General features: G+C 45.1%; 1 protein-coding gene across 1 annotated transcript in view; it reads left to right on the top strand.

The window, feature by feature from the left end:
• Positions 1-18,249, top strand: part of LOC120051386 (leucine-rich repeat flightless-interacting protein 2-like) — a 50,750-nt gene that overhangs the window by 16,117 nt on the left and 16,384 nt on the right. Inside the window, exons 2-3 of the mRNA XM_038998226.1 lie at positions 9,937-10,050; positions 16,943-16,993. Coding sequence (XP_038854154.1) covers positions 9,937-10,050; positions 16,943-16,993 — 165 coding nt within the window. The remainder of the gene's footprint in view (positions 1-9,936; positions 10,051-16,942; positions 16,994-18,249) is intronic.

Here is an 18,249-nt window from a genome sequence, read left to right as displayed (position 1 = left end):
CTAAATCATTATGTCATCATCATGTCTCAAATCAAATATTATTTGACCCATTTAATCCAAAAGGGATTCCCAATGAGTTTGAGAGGACCGCCTGAAATTTCAGCCTGTTTTGGTGGGATGGAGTTTTGGCCTGCCTGGTGACATCACCGGTAAATGAGTTAATAGACCAATAAGAAAGAGAGTTCCAAACCTCTCTGCCAATAACAGCTAGTTTTCAGTTTTCCTCCAGCCAGACCACTCTAAGACAGTCCGAGCAAAATTCTTGCTAAAGAAATTGCTCTTTGCTGAGAAGCTATTTTAGTTTCTTTTGACCATTTTAATTGAAAAACAATCACGGTAGTGTACTTAATTGTTACCCAGAAATGATTTGATATTGAAATAAAAACGACTGCATTGGAACTGTTAAGTCGCTGTGTAGCGTTGGGCGAGGTGGCAGGCAATTAGTGAAGCGTGATGAACAGGCGACACACACACACACACACACACACACACACACACACACACACACACACACACACAGCAGAAGTGCTGCTCTTCAAAGTGCATACATCTCTGCATGAGGCTCCTGCTAAGAAGATTATCACTGTAAAATGCTGCTATGTATATATCAGGGCACTGGCCTGTACGGGGATGTATCAGACAGATACATGTGTTCTCTGGACAGACATTAGTCTCAAAACACCCCAGAAAACTCCAAGCTAAGTGCTCAACCCTCAAATAGGACTACTGCTTCAACACATCATGAGACTAGAATGTACTTCTATGGTATTATGGTGTTGTCACAACACACCTGAATGGGACACTCTACACTGCCCCCAACAAGGCCTCATGAGCACAGCATGAGACTAGAATGTACTATACAGTACAGGGCATTACGCTTTTACTAAACTATTTAGGTTCAAGTGATCAACCGTTTATAATGATCATATTTTCCTGCACTTATGTGTTCACGATGGGGCGAAGCCTAACTTTCATTGAGGTCAATGGCAGAACAGAGAATTTCGTCTTAACGGGAAGTTGGGATTTGCCCCTATGAGAGGAGTGCACTGAATAACTTCCAAGAGACTTTATTTTCCAGTAAGTGTTGAGGTGGCCCTTCCCTCTCCTCTCATTCAGAGAGCCTGGCTATGAATAGATCCGTGGGGATGCATCATGCCTGTGAAGGTCTTGACACTGGTGAAGGAAAACATCTGGAGTTACAAAGCTGTTCTGCTTTTAAGCCTCCATGAGGTCTGCTCTGGATGGGAGCTGCTGCTGTCCAAGCCTCCATGAGGTCTGCTCTGGATGGGAGCTGCTGCTGTCCAAGCCTCCATGAGGTCTGCTCTGGATGGGAGCTGCTGCTGTCCAAGCCTCCATGAGGTCTGCTCTGGATGGGAGCTGCTGCTGTCCAAGCCTCCATGAGTTCTGCTCTGGATGGGAGCTGCTGCTGTCCAAGCCTCCATGAGTTCTGCTCTGGATGGGAGCTGCTGCTGTCCAAGCCTCCATGAGTTCTGCTCTGGATGGGAGCTGCTGCTGTCCAAGCCTCCATGAGGTCTGCTCTGGATGGGAGCTGCTGCTGTCCAAGCCTCCATGAGGTCTGCTCTGGATGGGAGCTGCTGCTGTCCAAGCCTCCATGAGGTCTGCTCTGGATGGGAGCTGCTGCTGTCCAAGCCTCCATGAGGTCTGCTCTGGATGGGAGCTGCTGCTGTCCAAGCCTCCATGAGGTCCGCTCTGGATGGGAGCTGCTGCTGTCCAAGCCTCCATGAGGTCCGCTCTGGATGGGAGCTGCTGCTGTCCAAGCCGACAAGCTTCCAGGCCTCATAGTACTGACCAGTGGCTAGTTTTATCACAGCAGTCTTTAAGAACTGGACTCCCGAGTGACGCAGCAGTCTAAGGCACTGCATCTCAGTGCAAGAGGCGTCACTACAGTCCCTGGTTCGAATCCAGGCTGTATCACATCCGGCTGTGATTGGGAGTCCCATAGGGCGGCGCACAATTGGCCCAGTGTCATCTGGGGTAGGCCGTCATTGTACATAAGAATTTGTTCTTAACTGACTTGCCTAGTTAAATAAAGGTTAAATGAAAAAGAAACCAGGGGGAGTGTTTTGTCTCGAAGGGGATGGATGCAGCCAGTTGTAAAAATCCTGGATTATATTTCTGGTATTTCTGTCCTGGATATAGGCCTACAATGCGTGATCCAACGTTACTTTTTTTGTGACCAGAGATATACAGTTATGGCTTGAAGCATAGACACCATTTTCACAGGTTCATCTTCCATTACTTTTCCCCCAATGAAATTATATAAATTCTGTTAACTTAGTCATTCACTTTATTGTCACATGTCCCTACACTTGAATTTGATTTAGTGGCGATATTTCCATAGATCCACTTAGTTTCACAACCCTAGTGGTTAAAATAACACTACGGAGGGTAGTGTATACAGCCCAGACCAAGCTTCCTGCCATCCAGGACCTCTATACCAGGCGGTGTCAAAGGATGGTCCTAACAATTGCCAAAGACTCCAGCCAACCTATAGTCATAGACTGTTCTCTCTGCTACCGCATGGCAAGCGGTACTAGAGCACCAAGTCTAGGTCCAAAAGGCTTCTTAACAGCTTCTTCCCCCAAGCCATAAGACTGCTGAACAGCAAGAAAATTGGCTCCCCGACTATTAGCATTGACTCCCACCTCCCCCTTTTTTTTATGCTGCTGCTACTCGCTGTTTATTATCGATGCATAGTCACTTTACCCTTACCTACATGTACAAATTACCTCAATTACCTCGACTAACTTGTACCCCCGCACATTGACTCGGTACCGGTACCCCCTGTATATTGCTTTCAATGAAAATGACAGATCTATAACTCACATTTCTCTGTGAATTTGGTTGTGTCACCCAAAAAGTGACATATTATAGCTTTAAGGCAGGCTAGGATGTGATTGAGTGTCTGAAATTATCCACGATGCTGACTCTGATATGGTCTACACTTGCCTAGGCAGCCCCAGACCACCCTCCTCATCGGTCTCTGTTGACAGGCAGCCCCAGACCTCCACCCTCCTCATTGGTCTCTGTTGACAGGCAGCCCCAGACCTCCACCCTCCTCATCGGTCTCTGTTGACAGGCAGTCCCAGACCTCCACCCTCCTCATTGGTCTCTGTTGACAGGCAGCCCCAGACCACCCTCCTCATCGGTCCCTGTTGACAGGCAGCCCCAGACCTCCACCCTCCACATCGGTCTTTGTTGACAGGCAGACCGGGCAAGCTGTAAGGCAGGCTGGGCTGGGCAGGCTGCCATATGATTTCTTCACAGTGAAGGCCCATGAAACCGGACTGAGTCTCACCAGGCTTACCTGCCTAATCTACCCTGACATAATCCAGTATCCTAATCTCCTGAATAGTGAATAGTGACCCAATGAGGCCACCGTACTGTACCAGTGACGCTCAATGTGAGACTATGAGTCTGAGACTCACAGCGTGGAATGCTGCTTGTTACTAATGAATAACCCATGTGTCTCAGGCTCAAGGCAGCATCCAAGCTATTTCACTTCTCTCCAACAGCCAAGCCAGATTGAATCCTTGCCTCAGTCTCTCAGTTCTCTCTCTGCAGGTTCTTGACTGCTTGAGGCAATAGGCACACAGCAGTGCAGTCACATGTGGTTGTAATTAGTTAGTAATAGCTCTTTGCTTCACATTTTAGTGAAGATAAATACCTTTAGTGGTTATTGCATTTTCCTTTGTTTCTTGAGTTTGGTTTGTTTACTGGCTTGGCTGGCATTCTTATCCAGGTTCTATTTTCTGTTTCGTTTTGGATTGTTAACGTGATGTTGTTGAATGCTTTGCACCACTAGCTCTCTAGGAGTGAGAACATCTCTAGGAGTGAGAACATCTCTAGGAGTGAGAACATCTCTTGGCGTGAGAACATCTCTTGGCGTGAGAACATCTCTAGGAGTGAGAACATCTCTAGGAGTGAGAACATCTCTAGGAGTGAGAACATCTCTTGGCGTGAGAACATCTCTAGGAGTGAGAACATCTCTAGGAGTGAGAACATCTCTTGGCGTGAGAACATCTCTTGGCGTGAGAATATCTCTTGGAGTGAGAACATCTCTTGGGGTGAGAACATTAAGATTGCTCCCAAGTGGGCTCCTGAGTGGCGCTGCGGTCTAAGGCACTGCATCTCAGTGTAAAAGGTGTCACTGCAGTCCGTGGTTCAAATCCAGGTTGCATCACATCTGGCTGTGATTGGGAGTCCCATAGGGCGGTGCACAATTGGCCCGGGTAGGCCGTCATTGTAAATAAGAATTTGTTCTTAACTGACTTGCCTAGTTAAATAAAGGTTAAATAAATATATAATTCAGTTACATTTCATCCTGTTCAATTCATGTTAAAGGTCCAATGCAGCTATTTTTATCTCAATATTAAATCATTTCTGGGTAACAATTAAGTACCTTCCTGTCATTGTTTTAAATCAAAATGGTCAAAAATATACAAAAATAGCTTTTTTAGCAAAGAGCAATTTCTCAAGCAATAACAATTATAGGACTGTCTGGGAGTGGTCTGTTAGTTAAAACTAGCTGTTATTGGCAGGGGGGGTTGGAACCCTCTTTCTTATTGGTCTATTAACTAATGTACTGCCTGAGGCAGGCCAAAATTCCATGCCACCACAACAGGCTGCGATTTCAGGCTCTTACACTGTTACACTAAAAGGGCATTATCATAATTTTCACAATTTTACAGTATTATTCCAACCTCATCGTGTGGAAATATATATAAAACACAGGAAATGAATCATGTTTTTGACGGCACTGGGCCTTTAACGGCCTGTGTTCATTTACAAACAGTTTTGCAGTGTTACTACTCAAACGGTTTCCTGTGTGCTGATCACTATCGCCGTCCTCTCAACAAGCTGTGAAACGAGCACAATGGGGGAAACAGGCCCGACTGGATCAAGGCCTTTCCAGGCTAACATAAAGCACCAGCCTCAACTAGCAGACTGGTATTCCATTTACCTTTGTCTGTGTTGTAGTTAGGCAGAAGTGGGCCCTTCAGTACCTGATGATCTCTGTAGTTACACCCTCTTCCAGTGCCGTGACTAAATCTTCACAGGCCTGTGTGAACAAAATTATCACTTGGCCTCCCATCACAATTCACAACAGTAAATGAAAGGGAACAGACCAGATGAACTGGAAAGACATTCACACTTCCGGGTGGCCAAAAATAACAAATTGAAAGCCACACCCCCAATAAGCGATGCCTCTGAATCTCCTCTACAATATTATTGAACTGTATTTGCATATTTGCCAGCAGTCTTTGCACAACAAACACAAATAACATTGGAACTGTTCATTGAGGTTTGTTATGTGAACCAAATAGATGTACTAGTCATCAATACATTCAAATATAATACATTTAAAAAAGTTACAAATTACCATGACTGGGATGTGTTGCTGGGCAAATGACATGTAGGCCCATCTTTCAGTTAAACAATGTAATGACTTATGCAATGGTCTATAGTGTACAAATTCTAGGGCCTGCAAACTCTCACTATCAAGTGTTGCATTGGCCTTCTAGGGATCTGCTGCTATGCAGATCCCTAGAAGGCCAATGCAACTTCTAGGGATCTGCTGCTATGCAGATCCCTAGAAGGCCAATGCAACACTTGATAGTGAGAGTTTGCAGGCCCCCCATAACCAAGGGATCCAGTGGATGCACATTGCCAGCACTGCCTGGCCCTATGCCATTGCCCTCTTCACAGTACTTCTACACATTCAGATTAATAGTATGACAGCGGATGAACTGGAATGGTGCCATTGAATCCTCAACGATCTTACGGATTTGATCTCTTCTGCAAATAGACAACGAAACAAGCATTAAAGATGACATGGACATCAAAATGTGGAATCTGATTATTTGAATATGTTTTAAAGGGAATCAGATGTGCTTGGTTGTAGGCTGGGCTGTTGCTAGGGGAAGCAGTGTTGTTATGGTCAGAGTGAGGTTGGGTGTGTCCTCACCAGTGTCCAGACAGAAATGCTGGCTCATCCACAGCCTCTCTCAGTAATAAAACTACATAGGGAACACTCCCCTCTTGTGGCTGCTGCTGGTCCTGTGTTTTTCAGAATCACTTTTATTCTTGTGATTGAAGATTGTGGTAGAAGCTGTAAACAGGCGCATATGTTTCCTAAAGGCCACTTCAGTGGTGAACTAGAAAGTGAAAGCCGTTCTCGTATGGTTTGGTTGTGGAATAGAGAGACAATCTTAAAGTAGTGGGTTCCTGTCCTGAATGGATTTTCTGTCTGCAGTTTCTCAGTTGAAGGTAAGATAGCCAGTGATTTGTTTAGTATTTTATTTTGGGGCCCTGATCTCAGCTTTCACTGAACGACTCGGGACCTTATTCATTTTTGTCGATGCAATCATGACCTCTGATAGCTGGTCTGGAAGCTCTGTGTCACCAGACCAGATATCAGCTGATGACATTAAAACTGTGTGTGTGTGTGTGTGTGTGTGTGTGTGTGTGTGTGTGTGTGTGTGTGTGTGTGTGTGTGTGTGTGTGTGAAAAGACTGAAGCGAAGCTAGAAAAGACTAAAGCGGAACTAGAAAAGACTGAAGCTAAACTAGAAAAGACTGAAGCTAAACTAGAAAAGACTGAAGCTAAACTAGAAAAGACTGAAGCTAAACTAGAAAAGACTGAAGCTAAACTAGAAAAGACTGAAGCTAAACTAGAAAAGACTGAAGCTAAACTAGAAAAGACTGAAGCAGAACTAGAAAAGACTAAAGCAGAACTAGAAAAGACTAAAGCAGAACTAGAAAAGACTAAAGCAGAACTAGAAAAGACTAAAGCAGAACTAGAAAAGACTAAAGCAGAACTAGAAAAGACTAAAGCAGAACTAGAAAAGACTAAAGCGGAACTAGAAAAGACTGAAGCTGAACTAGAAAAGACTGAAGCGGAACTAGAAAAGACTGAAGCTAAACTAGAAAAGACTGAAGCGGAACTAGAAAAGACTGAAGCGGAACTAGAAAAGACTGAAGCTGAACTAGAAAAGACTAAAGCGGAACTAGAAAAGACTAAAGCGGAACTAGAAAAGACTAAAGCGGAACTAGAAAAGACTGAAGCGGAACTAGAAAAGACTGAAGCGGAACTAGAAAAGACTGAAGCGGAACTAGAAAAGACTGAAGCGGAACTAGAAAAGACTGAAGCGGAACTAGAAAAGACTGAAGCTAAACTAGAAAAGACTGAAGCGGAACTAGAAAAGACTGAAGCTAAACTAGAAAAGACTGAAGCAGAACTAGAAAAGACTAAAGCAGAACTAGAAAAGACTAAAGCAGAACTAGAAAAGACTAAAGCAGAACTAGAAAAGACTAAAGCGGAACTAGAAAAGACTGAAGCGGAACTAGAAAAGACTGAAGCTAAACTAGAAAAGACTGAAGCAGAACTAGAAAAGACTAAAGCAGAACTAGAAAAGACTAAAGCAGAACTAGAAAAGACTAAAGCAGAACTAGAAAAGACTAAAGCGGAACTAGAAAAGACTGAAGCTAAACTAGAAAAGACTGAAGCGGAACTAGAAAAGACTGAAGCGGAACTAGAAAAGACTGAAGCGGAACTAGAAAAGACTGAAGCGGAACTAGAAAAGACTGAAGCGGAACTAGAAAAGACTGAAGCTAAACTAGAAAAGACTGAAGCGGAACTAGAAAAGACTGAAGCGGAACTAGAAAAGACTGAAGCGGAACTAGAAAAGACTGAAGCGGAACTAGAAAAGACTGATCATACGTACCAAATAATTTTTGTTCTATGTTTAGAACAATATAATGATAATAATAATATAATAATAATAACAGTGGCGTGCCGTGGGCCTGGGGCCTGGGCCTTCAGTGAGGTACTACACAGTCCCACCCAAATTAATCCACCTCATTATGATGCCATGACTCTAGAAACTATACATTTAGACAGAAACGCAGTATAACCAGGCGTTGCGTCACCTTGAAATTGACAAATTGACATTTTTGGGTAAACAGTGTTTACCCAAAAACATGACACAATCAATGAGTCTTTTCAATATTTCCCTTCACCTTTTCATTGTGCAGCTCCGTTGCCCTGCGCGTTTGTTCTTTGAGCTGTCGATCCACTCCGGTGTCCCCAAAAGTTTTCAAAAGCACCATTGCTTGTTAGTGCCCAGCCGTACTTTGGTGTCTCGTTGCTGCCTTGGTTAGACAACTCAAGTTTGCAAAGCCAGTGTGGCTCCAAACACCAAATCGATCACTTGCAAATAATAGGCATTCCCAGCAGTACAGTTTGCAGTGCTTCTCGGAGCCAAGGAGCCTGTGAGCCATTGACAGCGCTCGTAGTTGAAACTTTGAAAGTGGCGAGCGAACTAAGCACTTTCCCGCCTGTGACAGGCTTTGTGGCGTCGGGCGACCTCTCCTTACAATGTCTAACTTTTCTTGAAAAGTTAGTCTTGAGAATGGCGTTATAATTATATCCTCGACCAAATCGATATCTTCTCCTCCTTCCGCCATTGTGGGTTGAAAAAACAGCTTAGTAGTACGCGAATTAATTTGTTTATCAAATTCAGTTTCCTAGATCTCCATAGGACCTGCCTCTCAATATTGGTAATCCAATCAAAAGACGTGCACGCACTACGCCTGCTAGCTGGCTCCTGTGTAACACTGGAGCCAGCCAGAAGGCGTACAATAGCCAACTCTAAAGCTGATTGGTTGACACTAAATTTTCATTTCCATTCACTATAAGCTACAAGCGCCCGCACTGTTGATTCTGAAGGCCTGAGGGCAGATTTTAGACCCCTGGCAACACATGATGGCTGAATATGATTGGATAAAAGATCTAACATAAAGACCAGCCCTTAAAATCTCAACCTGGGGCTGGAAGCAGTGCAACCAAGAGGAAAGCTATGAAATGAAGAGTATAACTCTTACTCTGGGGAATAATTTAATACATATTTGTGGGAAAATATATTTAAAAAAATATATATATTCTGATGATGTTTAGGCCAGCAGAGAAGGCCTTGCAGGCCCTGACGGCCCACCACTGAATAATAATAATAATATGGGGCGGCAGGTAGCCTAGTGGTTAGAGTGTTGGGCCAGTAACCGAAAGGTTGCTGGATCGAATCCCCAAGCTGACGAGGTAAAAATCTGTCGTTCTGCACCTGAACATGGCAGTTAACCCACTGTTCCCCGGTAGGCCGTCATTGTAAATAAGAATTTGTTCTTAACTGACTTGCTTAGTTAAATATATATATATATTTTTTTACAAATATAATATCATACAGTGTATTAGAATAAGTGGATTACCTGGAACCTATACAGCAATCAGCTCAGAATCGTGTGTGTGTGGTGTGTGGTGTGTGGTGTGTGGTGTGTGGTGTGTGGTGTGTGTGTGTGTGTGTGTGTGTTAAGCATGGCTATTGGTCATCATGGTATTCTCTTAAACAATGAAATGAGTGACGAGATCACAGCAGCATTGATAACCAAATGCTAAAGGTTATTGAGGACGGGCAGACTTAAAAGCACTCTGATCTAATTTAACTTCAAAGGCTTGTTTCAAGCTATATTAGCCAGCTAGCTGCATAGTAAACACTAACAGAAAGACAGGAACCATAGCCTCTACACCAAGCTCCCAGTCCCTCACTCTTAGCTGCTATGGTAACGCTTCCCTCTCATTTGAAACTTAATAATCAACTATTATTTCATTAACTGTTTCCATGTAAATTATTAGTTATTTGATAGTAGCACAGCTCAATGTGTCATCTTTACCTAATGGGCTTACTGAGTTTTATGTTGAACTTTCTGCTCAGCTTGCTTACGCTAACGCTAGCAGTAATGGTAGTCACTGCAGAGATACTTATTAGAGACCATGGAATATTGTATGGTCTGCTTTGATTTGACTGTTATACATACACCCTGTTGAATGCATATTGTCTTTCTCTGTCTGTGTCTTCTTCAGGCTGAGGCGAGACTGGCAGCGAAGCGGGCGGCCAGAGCAGAGGCACGGGAGATACGCATGAAGGAACTGGAGAGACAGCAGAAAGAGGTGACACACACACACCTCTGCACGGTGGTAATATACTTTACCAAAAACCTGTTCGTCTTCCATACTAACAACATGTCCTAACCTACTGTCTTTCTATTGTCCTGCCTTCTCTTCTCCGTGGTGTCCTGCTCCTTCTGTCCACCATGTTGTTTTAGATGTATCAAAGCCAGAAGGTAGGCCTCCATTTTGTTTTAGGTGTATCAAAGCCAGAAGGTAGGCCTCCTTTCTTCAAATTTTCTCCTTCTCTCTTTCCTGTTCACGTTTCACTCCTATTGGCATCTGAATGCTAACTGTCGTTGTCAGATCAAAGATCAATGAATGTATCTTTCAAATCGCTTGACCTAAATCAAATCACTCGCTGTGTGTATCTTTTGTCTAACATGTACGATTATTTGGGTTCAGCACTGTTAAAAAACAAGTCGCTTTTTATCTCTTTCCATTTCCTTGTCTTTCCTTTCTAATGCCTTCCTTCCTCTGGTTTCCTCTTCCTGCACTCTCCTCTCCGCCCCCAGAAATACTATGGTCTGGACAACAAATGGGGCCACATTGAGCAGTGGATGGTAGGACGTGTACTGCAGTATAAGATCCCTGCTAGTTTCTGCTAGACTGCTGTGACTGCATGATGACTCTGATAATATAATATATACTGTCTATTGAAACAGCTTACTGCACACTGGTAATATAATATATACTGTCTATTGAAACAGCTTACTGCACACTGGTAATATAATATACACTGTCTATTGAAACAGCTTACTGCACACTGGTAATATAATATACACTGTCTATTGAAACAGCTTACTGCACACTGGTAATATAATATATACTGTCTATTGAAACAGCTTACTGCACACTGGTAATATAATATATACTGTCTATTGAAACAGCTTACTGCACACTGGTAATATAATATACACTGTCTATTGAAACAGCTTACTGCACACTGGTAATATAATATATACTGTCTATTGAAACAGCTTACTGCACACTGGTAATATAATATATACTGTCTATTGAAACAGCTTACTGCACACTGGTAATATAATATATACTGTCTATTGAAACAGCTTACTGCACACTGGTAATATAATATATACTGTCTATTGAAACAGCTTACTGCACACTGGTAATATAATATACACTGTCTGTTGAAACAGCTTACTGCACACTGGTAATATAATATACACTGTCTGTTGAAACAGCTTACTGCACACTGGTAATATAATATACACTGTCTATTGAAACAGCTTACTGCACACGGGTAATATAATATATACTGTCTGTTGAAACAGCTTACTGCACACTGGTAATATAATATATACTGTCTATTGAAACAGCTTACTGCACACTGGTAATATAATATATACTGTCTATTGAAACAGCTTACTGCACACTGGTAATATAATATATACTGTCTATTGAAACAGCTTACTGCACACTGGTAATATAATATATACTGTCTATTGAAACAGCTTACTGCACACTGGTAATATAATACACTGCTCAAAAAAATAAAGGGAACACTTAAACAACACAATGTAACTCCAAGTCAATCACACTTCTGTGAAATCAAACTGTCCACTTAGGAAGCAACACTGATTGACAATAAATTTCACATGCTGTTGTGCAAATGGAATAGACAAAAGGTGGAAATTATAGGCAATTAGCAAGACACCCCCAATAAAGGAGTGATTCTGCAGGTGGTGACCACAGACCACTTCTCAGTTCCTATGCTTCCTGGCTGATGTTTTGGTCACTTTTGAATGCTGGCGGTGCTCTCACTCTAGTGGTAGCATGAGACGGAGTCTACAACCCACACAAGTGGCTCAGGTAGTGCAGCTCATCCAGGATGGCACATCAATGCGAGCTGTGGCAAGAAGGTTTGCTGTGTCTGTCAGCGTAGTGTCCAGAGCATGGAGGCGCTACCAGGAGACAGGCCAGTACATCAGGAGACGTGGAGGAGGCCGTAGGAGGGCAACAACCCAGCAGCAGGACCGCTACCTCCGCCTTTGTGCAAGGAGGAGTACTGCCAGAGCCCTGCAAAATGACCTCCAGCAGGCCACAAATGTGCATGTGTCTCCTCAAACGGTCAGAAACAGACTCCATGAGGGTGGTATGACGGCCCGACGTCCACAGGTGGGGGTTGTGCTTACAGCCCAACACCGTGCAGGACGTTTGGCATTTGCCAGAGAACACCAAGATTGGCAAATTCGCCACTGGCGCCCTGTGCTCTTCACAGATGAAAGCAGGTTCACACTGAGCACATGAGCACATGTGACAGACGTGACAGAGTCTGGAGACGCCGTGGAGAACGTTCTGCTGCCTGCAACATCCTCCAGCATGACCGGTTTGGCGGTGGGTCAGTCATGGTGTGGGGTGGCATTTCTTTGGGGGGCCTCCATGTGCTCGCCAGAGGTAGCCTGACTGCCATTAGGTACCGAGATGAGATCCTCAGAGCCCTTGTGAGACCATATGCTGACACATGCACATTTGTGGCCTGCTGGAGGTCATTTTGCAGGGCTCTGGCAGTACTCCTCCTTGCACAAAGGCGGAGGTAGCGGTCCTGCTGCTGGGTTGTTGCCCTCCTACGGCCTCCTCCACGTCTCCTGATGTACTGGCCTGTCTCCTGGTAGCGCCTCCATGCTCTGGACACTACGCTGACAGACACAGCAAACCTTCTTGCCACAGCTCGCATTGATGTGCCATCCTGGATGAGCTGCACTACCTGAGCCACTTGTGTGGGTTGTAGACTCCGTCTCATGCTACCACTAGAGTGAGAGCACCGCCAGCATTCAAAAGTGACCAAAACATCAGCCAGGAAGCATAGGAACTGAGAAGTGGTCTGTGGTCACCACCTGCAGAATCACTCCTTTATTGGGGGTGTCTTGCTAATTGCCTATAATTTCCACCTTTTGTCTATTCCATTTGCACAACAGCATGTGAAATTTATTGTCAATCAGTGTTGCTTCCTAAGTGGACAGTTTGATTTCACAGAAGTGTGATTGACTTGGAGTTACATTGTGTTGTTTAAGTGTTCCCTTTATTTTTTTGAGCAGTGTATATACTGTCTATTGAAACAGCTTACTGCACACTGGTAATATAATATATACTGTCTATTGAAACAGCTTACTGCACACTGGTAATATAATATATACTGTCTGTTGAAACAGCTTACTGCACACTGGTAATATAATATATACTGTCTATTGAAACAGCTTACTGCACACTGGTAATATAATATATACTGTCTATTGAAACAGCTTACTACACACTGGTAATATAATATATACTGTCTATTGAAACAGCTTACTGCACACTGGTAATATAATATATACTGTCTATTGAAACAGCTTACTGCACACTGGTAATATAATATATACTGTCTGTTGAAACAGCTTACTGCACACTGGTAATATAATATATACTGTCTATTGAAACAGCTTACTGCACACTGGTAATATAATATATACTGTCTGTTGAAACAGCTTACTGCACACTGGTAATATAATATACACTGTCTGTTGAAACAGCTTACTGCAAACCCTAGGTAGTAGTAGTGTTTCACTGTGTACAGTGCATTGCCTGCATCGCCTGCATCGAGGAAGTGTTTAGTAAATGTGAGGCAAATGTGAGGCATGCACAGTGTTGAACACAATATATTGCACAGTGTTGTGCAATATATGTGTTTAGTATTCTCTATTTCTATGTCCCATCCTGTTGATAATATCATAGTTGTCCTGGATATAGCTGGACCTAGAAGCTTGGCATGTGTAGGTGCTCTCAGGCAGCACAGGGGCAGCATGTGTGCTTTTAAAGGTCTGTCGTGAACCAGGCCAGACAGGGACAGAGTTGATCCTCACTTCACTAGATCCTGTACCGCTACGGGGGTCTCCCATGCCATCTGACAGGGGTTAAACCCTTTTCACGGTACTGGGATCGCCATGACAACCCACCAGGAGGATTAAATCCATGCCACATGACCTAGGAGTTTACAGTAGACCCTCCTCACCCCACCCCCACCTCTCTCTGGGCTTGTCTAACCAGTGGCTGTATGCCTGCATCAGAGTAGAGAGGCCAGGGAATGCATAAGTAGTGTACTGTAAATAAACGCATGCAGTGTCATGTCCAGATATGGGTTTGATTCCATTTCAATTTCAGTCAATTAGAGATGTTCTACATCCAGGTCAACTGACAGGAATGGGAATGGAAATAACCCCAGCCCCAGCGTTCCCAAAACCAATCCAGTTTTGCCTCGTGCAGATTGTGTTTTTGTTTGGTCTTTGTCTATAAAATCCACATCTGGTGGCAGACCCAGAACCACTTCCTTGACCTTTCCTCCTGACCTCTAACCTTTAACCGGGTACTTTCTTTTCCTCTTTCCTTCCGGGCCTTCCAGGAGGAGAGTGAGAGGTACTCCTCCCGTCCTTCACGGAGACACACGTCGGTCTGTATCCTCTCCCTGTCTTCTCCTCTCTACCGTTATACAGCCTGCCTGACTCCCCTGTCTTCTCTCTACCGTTATACAGCCTGACTCCCCCTGTCTTCTCCTCTCTACCGTTATACAGCCTGACTCCCCCTGTCTTCTCCTCTCTACCGTTATACAGCCTGACTCCCCCTGTCTTCTCCTCTCTACCGTTATACAGCCTGACTCCCCCTGTCTTCTCCTCTCTACCGTTATACAGCCTGACTCCCCCTGTCTTTTCCTCTCTACCGTTATACGGCCTGACTCCCCCCGTCTTTTCCTCTCTACCGTTATACGGCCTGACTCCCCCTGTCTTTTCCTCTCTACCGTTATACGGCCTGACTCCCCCTGTCTTTTCCTCTCTACCGTTATACGGCCTGCCTGACTCCCCTGTCTTCTCTCTACCATTATACGGCCTGACTCCCCCTGTCTTCTCCTCTCTACCGTTATACGGCCTGACTCCCCCTGTCTTCTCCTCTCTACCGTTATACGGCCTGACTCCCCCTGTCTTCTCCTCTCTACCGTTATACAGCCTGACTCCCCCTGTCTTCTCTCTACCATTATACGGCCTGCCTGACTCCCCCTGTCTTCTCCTCTCTACCGTTATACGGCCTGAGTCCGCGTCTTCTCCTCTCTACCGTTATACGGCCTGCCTGACTCCCCTGTCTTCTCCTCTCTACCGTTATACGGACTGACTCCCCCTGTCTTCTCCTCTCTACCGTTATACGGACTGACTCCCCCTGTCTTCTCCTCTCTACCGTTATATGGCCTGAGTCCCCGTCTTCTCCTCTCTACCGTTATATGGCCTGAGTCCCCGTCTTCTCCCCTCTACCGTTATATGGCCTGCCTGACTCCCCCTGTCTTCACCTCTACCGTTATATGGCCTGCCTGACTCCCCCTGTCTTCACCTCTACCGTTATACGGCCTGCCTGACTCCCCTGTCTTCTCCTCTCTACCGTTATACGGACTGACTCCCCCTGTCTTCTCCTCTCTACCGTTATACGGCCTGAGTCCCCGTCTTCTCCTCTCTACCATTATACGGCCTGCCTGACTCCCCCTGTCTTCACCTCTACCGTTATACGGCCTGCCTGACTGCCCTGTTTTCTCCTCTCTACCGTTATACAGCCTGACTCCCCCTGTCTTCACCTCTCTACCGTTATACGGCCTGCCTGACTCCCCCTGTCTTCTCCTCTCTACCGTTATACAGCCTGACTCCCCCTGTCTTCTCCTCTCTACCGTTATACAGCCTGACTCCCCCTGTCTTCACCTCTCTACCGTTATACAGCCTGACTCCCCCTGTCTTCACCTCTCTACCGTTATACAGCCTGACTCCCCCTGTCTTCTCCTCTCTACCGTTATACAGCCTGACTCCCCCTGTCTTCACCTCTCTACCGTTATACGGCCTGCCTGACTCCCCCTGTCTTCTCCTCTCTACCGTTATACGGCCTGCCTGACTCCCCCTGTCTTCTCTCTACCATTATACGGCCTGCCTGACTCCCCTGTCTTCTCCTCTCTACCGTTATACAGCCTGACTCCCCCTGTCTTCACCTCTCTACCGTTATACGGCCTGCCTGACTGCCCTGTTTTCTCCTCTCTACCGTTATACAGCCTGACTCCCCCTGTCTTCTCCTCTCTACCGTTATACGGCCTGACTCCCCCTGTCTTCACCTCTCTACCGTTATACGGCCTGCCTGACTCCCCTGTCTTCTCCTCTCTACCGTTATACAGCCTGACTCCCCCTGTCTTCACCTCTCTACCGTTATACGGCCTGCCTGACTCCCCTGTCTTCTCCTCTCTACCGTTATACAGCCTGACTCCCCCTGTCTTCACCTCTCTACCGTTATACGGCCTGCCTGACTCCCCTGTCTTCTCCTCTCTACCGTTATACAGCCTGACTCCCCGTGTCTTCTCCTCTCTACCGTTATACGGCCTGCCTGACTCCCCCTGTCTTCTTCTCTCTACCATTATACGGCCTGACTCCTCCTGTCTTCTCCTCTCTACCGTTATACGGCCAGCCTGACCCCCCCTGTCTTCTCCTCTCTACCGTTATACGGCCAGCCTGACCCCCCCTGTCTTCTCCTCTCTACCGTTATACAGACTAACTCCCCCATCTTCACCTCTCTACCGTTATACGGCCTGACTCCCCCATCTTCACCTCTCTCTACCGTTATACGGCCTGTCTGACAAACGTGTGCTTTCTTTCCTGTATGTTATTGTGTATATAAGTAATGATTCCGGAACGCTCTGAGGTAGAGGCTGCCTCTATACACAGCTCTAGGATCAGCTCATCCTCTCCAAATCCAAAGCAGAACTGGGTTAGGATTCAAATGGGAACTTTTAGGTCAGTGTCTAGGGGCAGCTTCAATCCACTGCTACAGCTCAACAACGCACAATGATACACCTTGTGCATTGATTGATTGTTGTGTGTTTGTGTTTATGTGTCCCTTTCCCTCCCAGATCTCAGACGATGAGGAACGGATGTCGGTGGGGAGCCGAGGAAGCCTTAGGGTTAGTATATACCATAGAGATCCTATTAAATGACTAGTTCTATGATATCTACTTCCTGCTTCTCTAACATCTCGTAGTATAAGGCCTACTGTATATAGGACAGACTAAGAGCTCCATTCAATCTGTATCGCTGCAGTAAAGGCAATGTTCCCACGTTAGCGAAGACTGCATTCACCGTAAGCACTGCATATGTCGGCTCAATGGGAAATCACCTTTACATTTCCATCACGCAATCTGTAACGCTTCAGCTATCCAGGCTGAATAGGGCCCTGACATAACACACAGCTCATTGAACTCCCACCGGTCATATTTGACATCAAGAATGTCAGCAATGAGACGGTTGTAAAAGTCTCTTCCTCCATGTGTCATGATGTCTCAGAGATACTACACACAACTGAGGTAACATTCCGGTACATGTCTCCGGTATCAGAGTTGGAATGTGGCCTTTGAAACATGGTTTAACCGTTGCAAAAGTCTGGGCGATTTTCTCTCTACCTTTTTAAAGGAACTCCTCCATGCCTCGTCCCAATATGGCGATGGGACCCCGCCTGATGTGGGAACACCACCTGTCGTGTGAAAAACACCTCTATTTAAATCTGAGGTGATGATGATGGAATCACTGACGGTGAAGGTGTTCTATTGAAAAGGGGTTTTGAAGACACACAAGGTTCACACACTGAGAGTTGAGGCATTATCAAACAAGCAAGACTACATGGTTATAAGCTAGGCTAGTAGGACTAAGTTAACACTGGTACACAGACAGTTGTTATGGTAATGAAACTGTAGACTTTTGGCCGGGAAGGCATGCATGCGCTTGAAATGGCTCATAACCCAACTAGTTATCAGCACACCCCAGACAGTGAACGTGGTTTAACAGGACGGTCTGGTTGTCGACTGTATTGTCACCGCACTTCCCTTGTCATAATAACTGTCACTAATGAATGTCTGAAATGCCTCTAGACATAACAACATGCCTTTTTGTTTTGGTCCCTTGTCAAAGGAGTTGACACATTTTATCTCTCTCTGTTGGGTTCATTTTCCAGAGGAATCATTTCTCTATTCTTATTTTGTTTCTCTCTCTTTCACTCTCCCCTCATCTCTGTGTCTCTCTCTCTCTCTCTCTCTCTCTCTGTGTGTTGTGGCGTTGTAGAGAAACTTCTCATCTGATCTGTACTGCAGCTCCAACAGTCTCCCCTCCCTCAGACATCAAAATTCCACTCAAAATGGCCGGGTCTGTCCCCACTCATTTATTCCTC

Source organism: Salvelinus namaycush, chromosome 7, assembly GCF_016432855.1.
Source record: "Salvelinus namaycush isolate Seneca chromosome 7, SaNama_1.0, whole genome shotgun sequence".
Lineage (NCBI taxonomy): Eukaryota > Metazoa > Chordata > Actinopteri > Salmoniformes > Salmonidae > Salvelinus > Salvelinus namaycush.
Note: the sequence above shows the minus strand (reverse complement) of the source record. Positions and strands in the feature narration are given on the sequence as shown.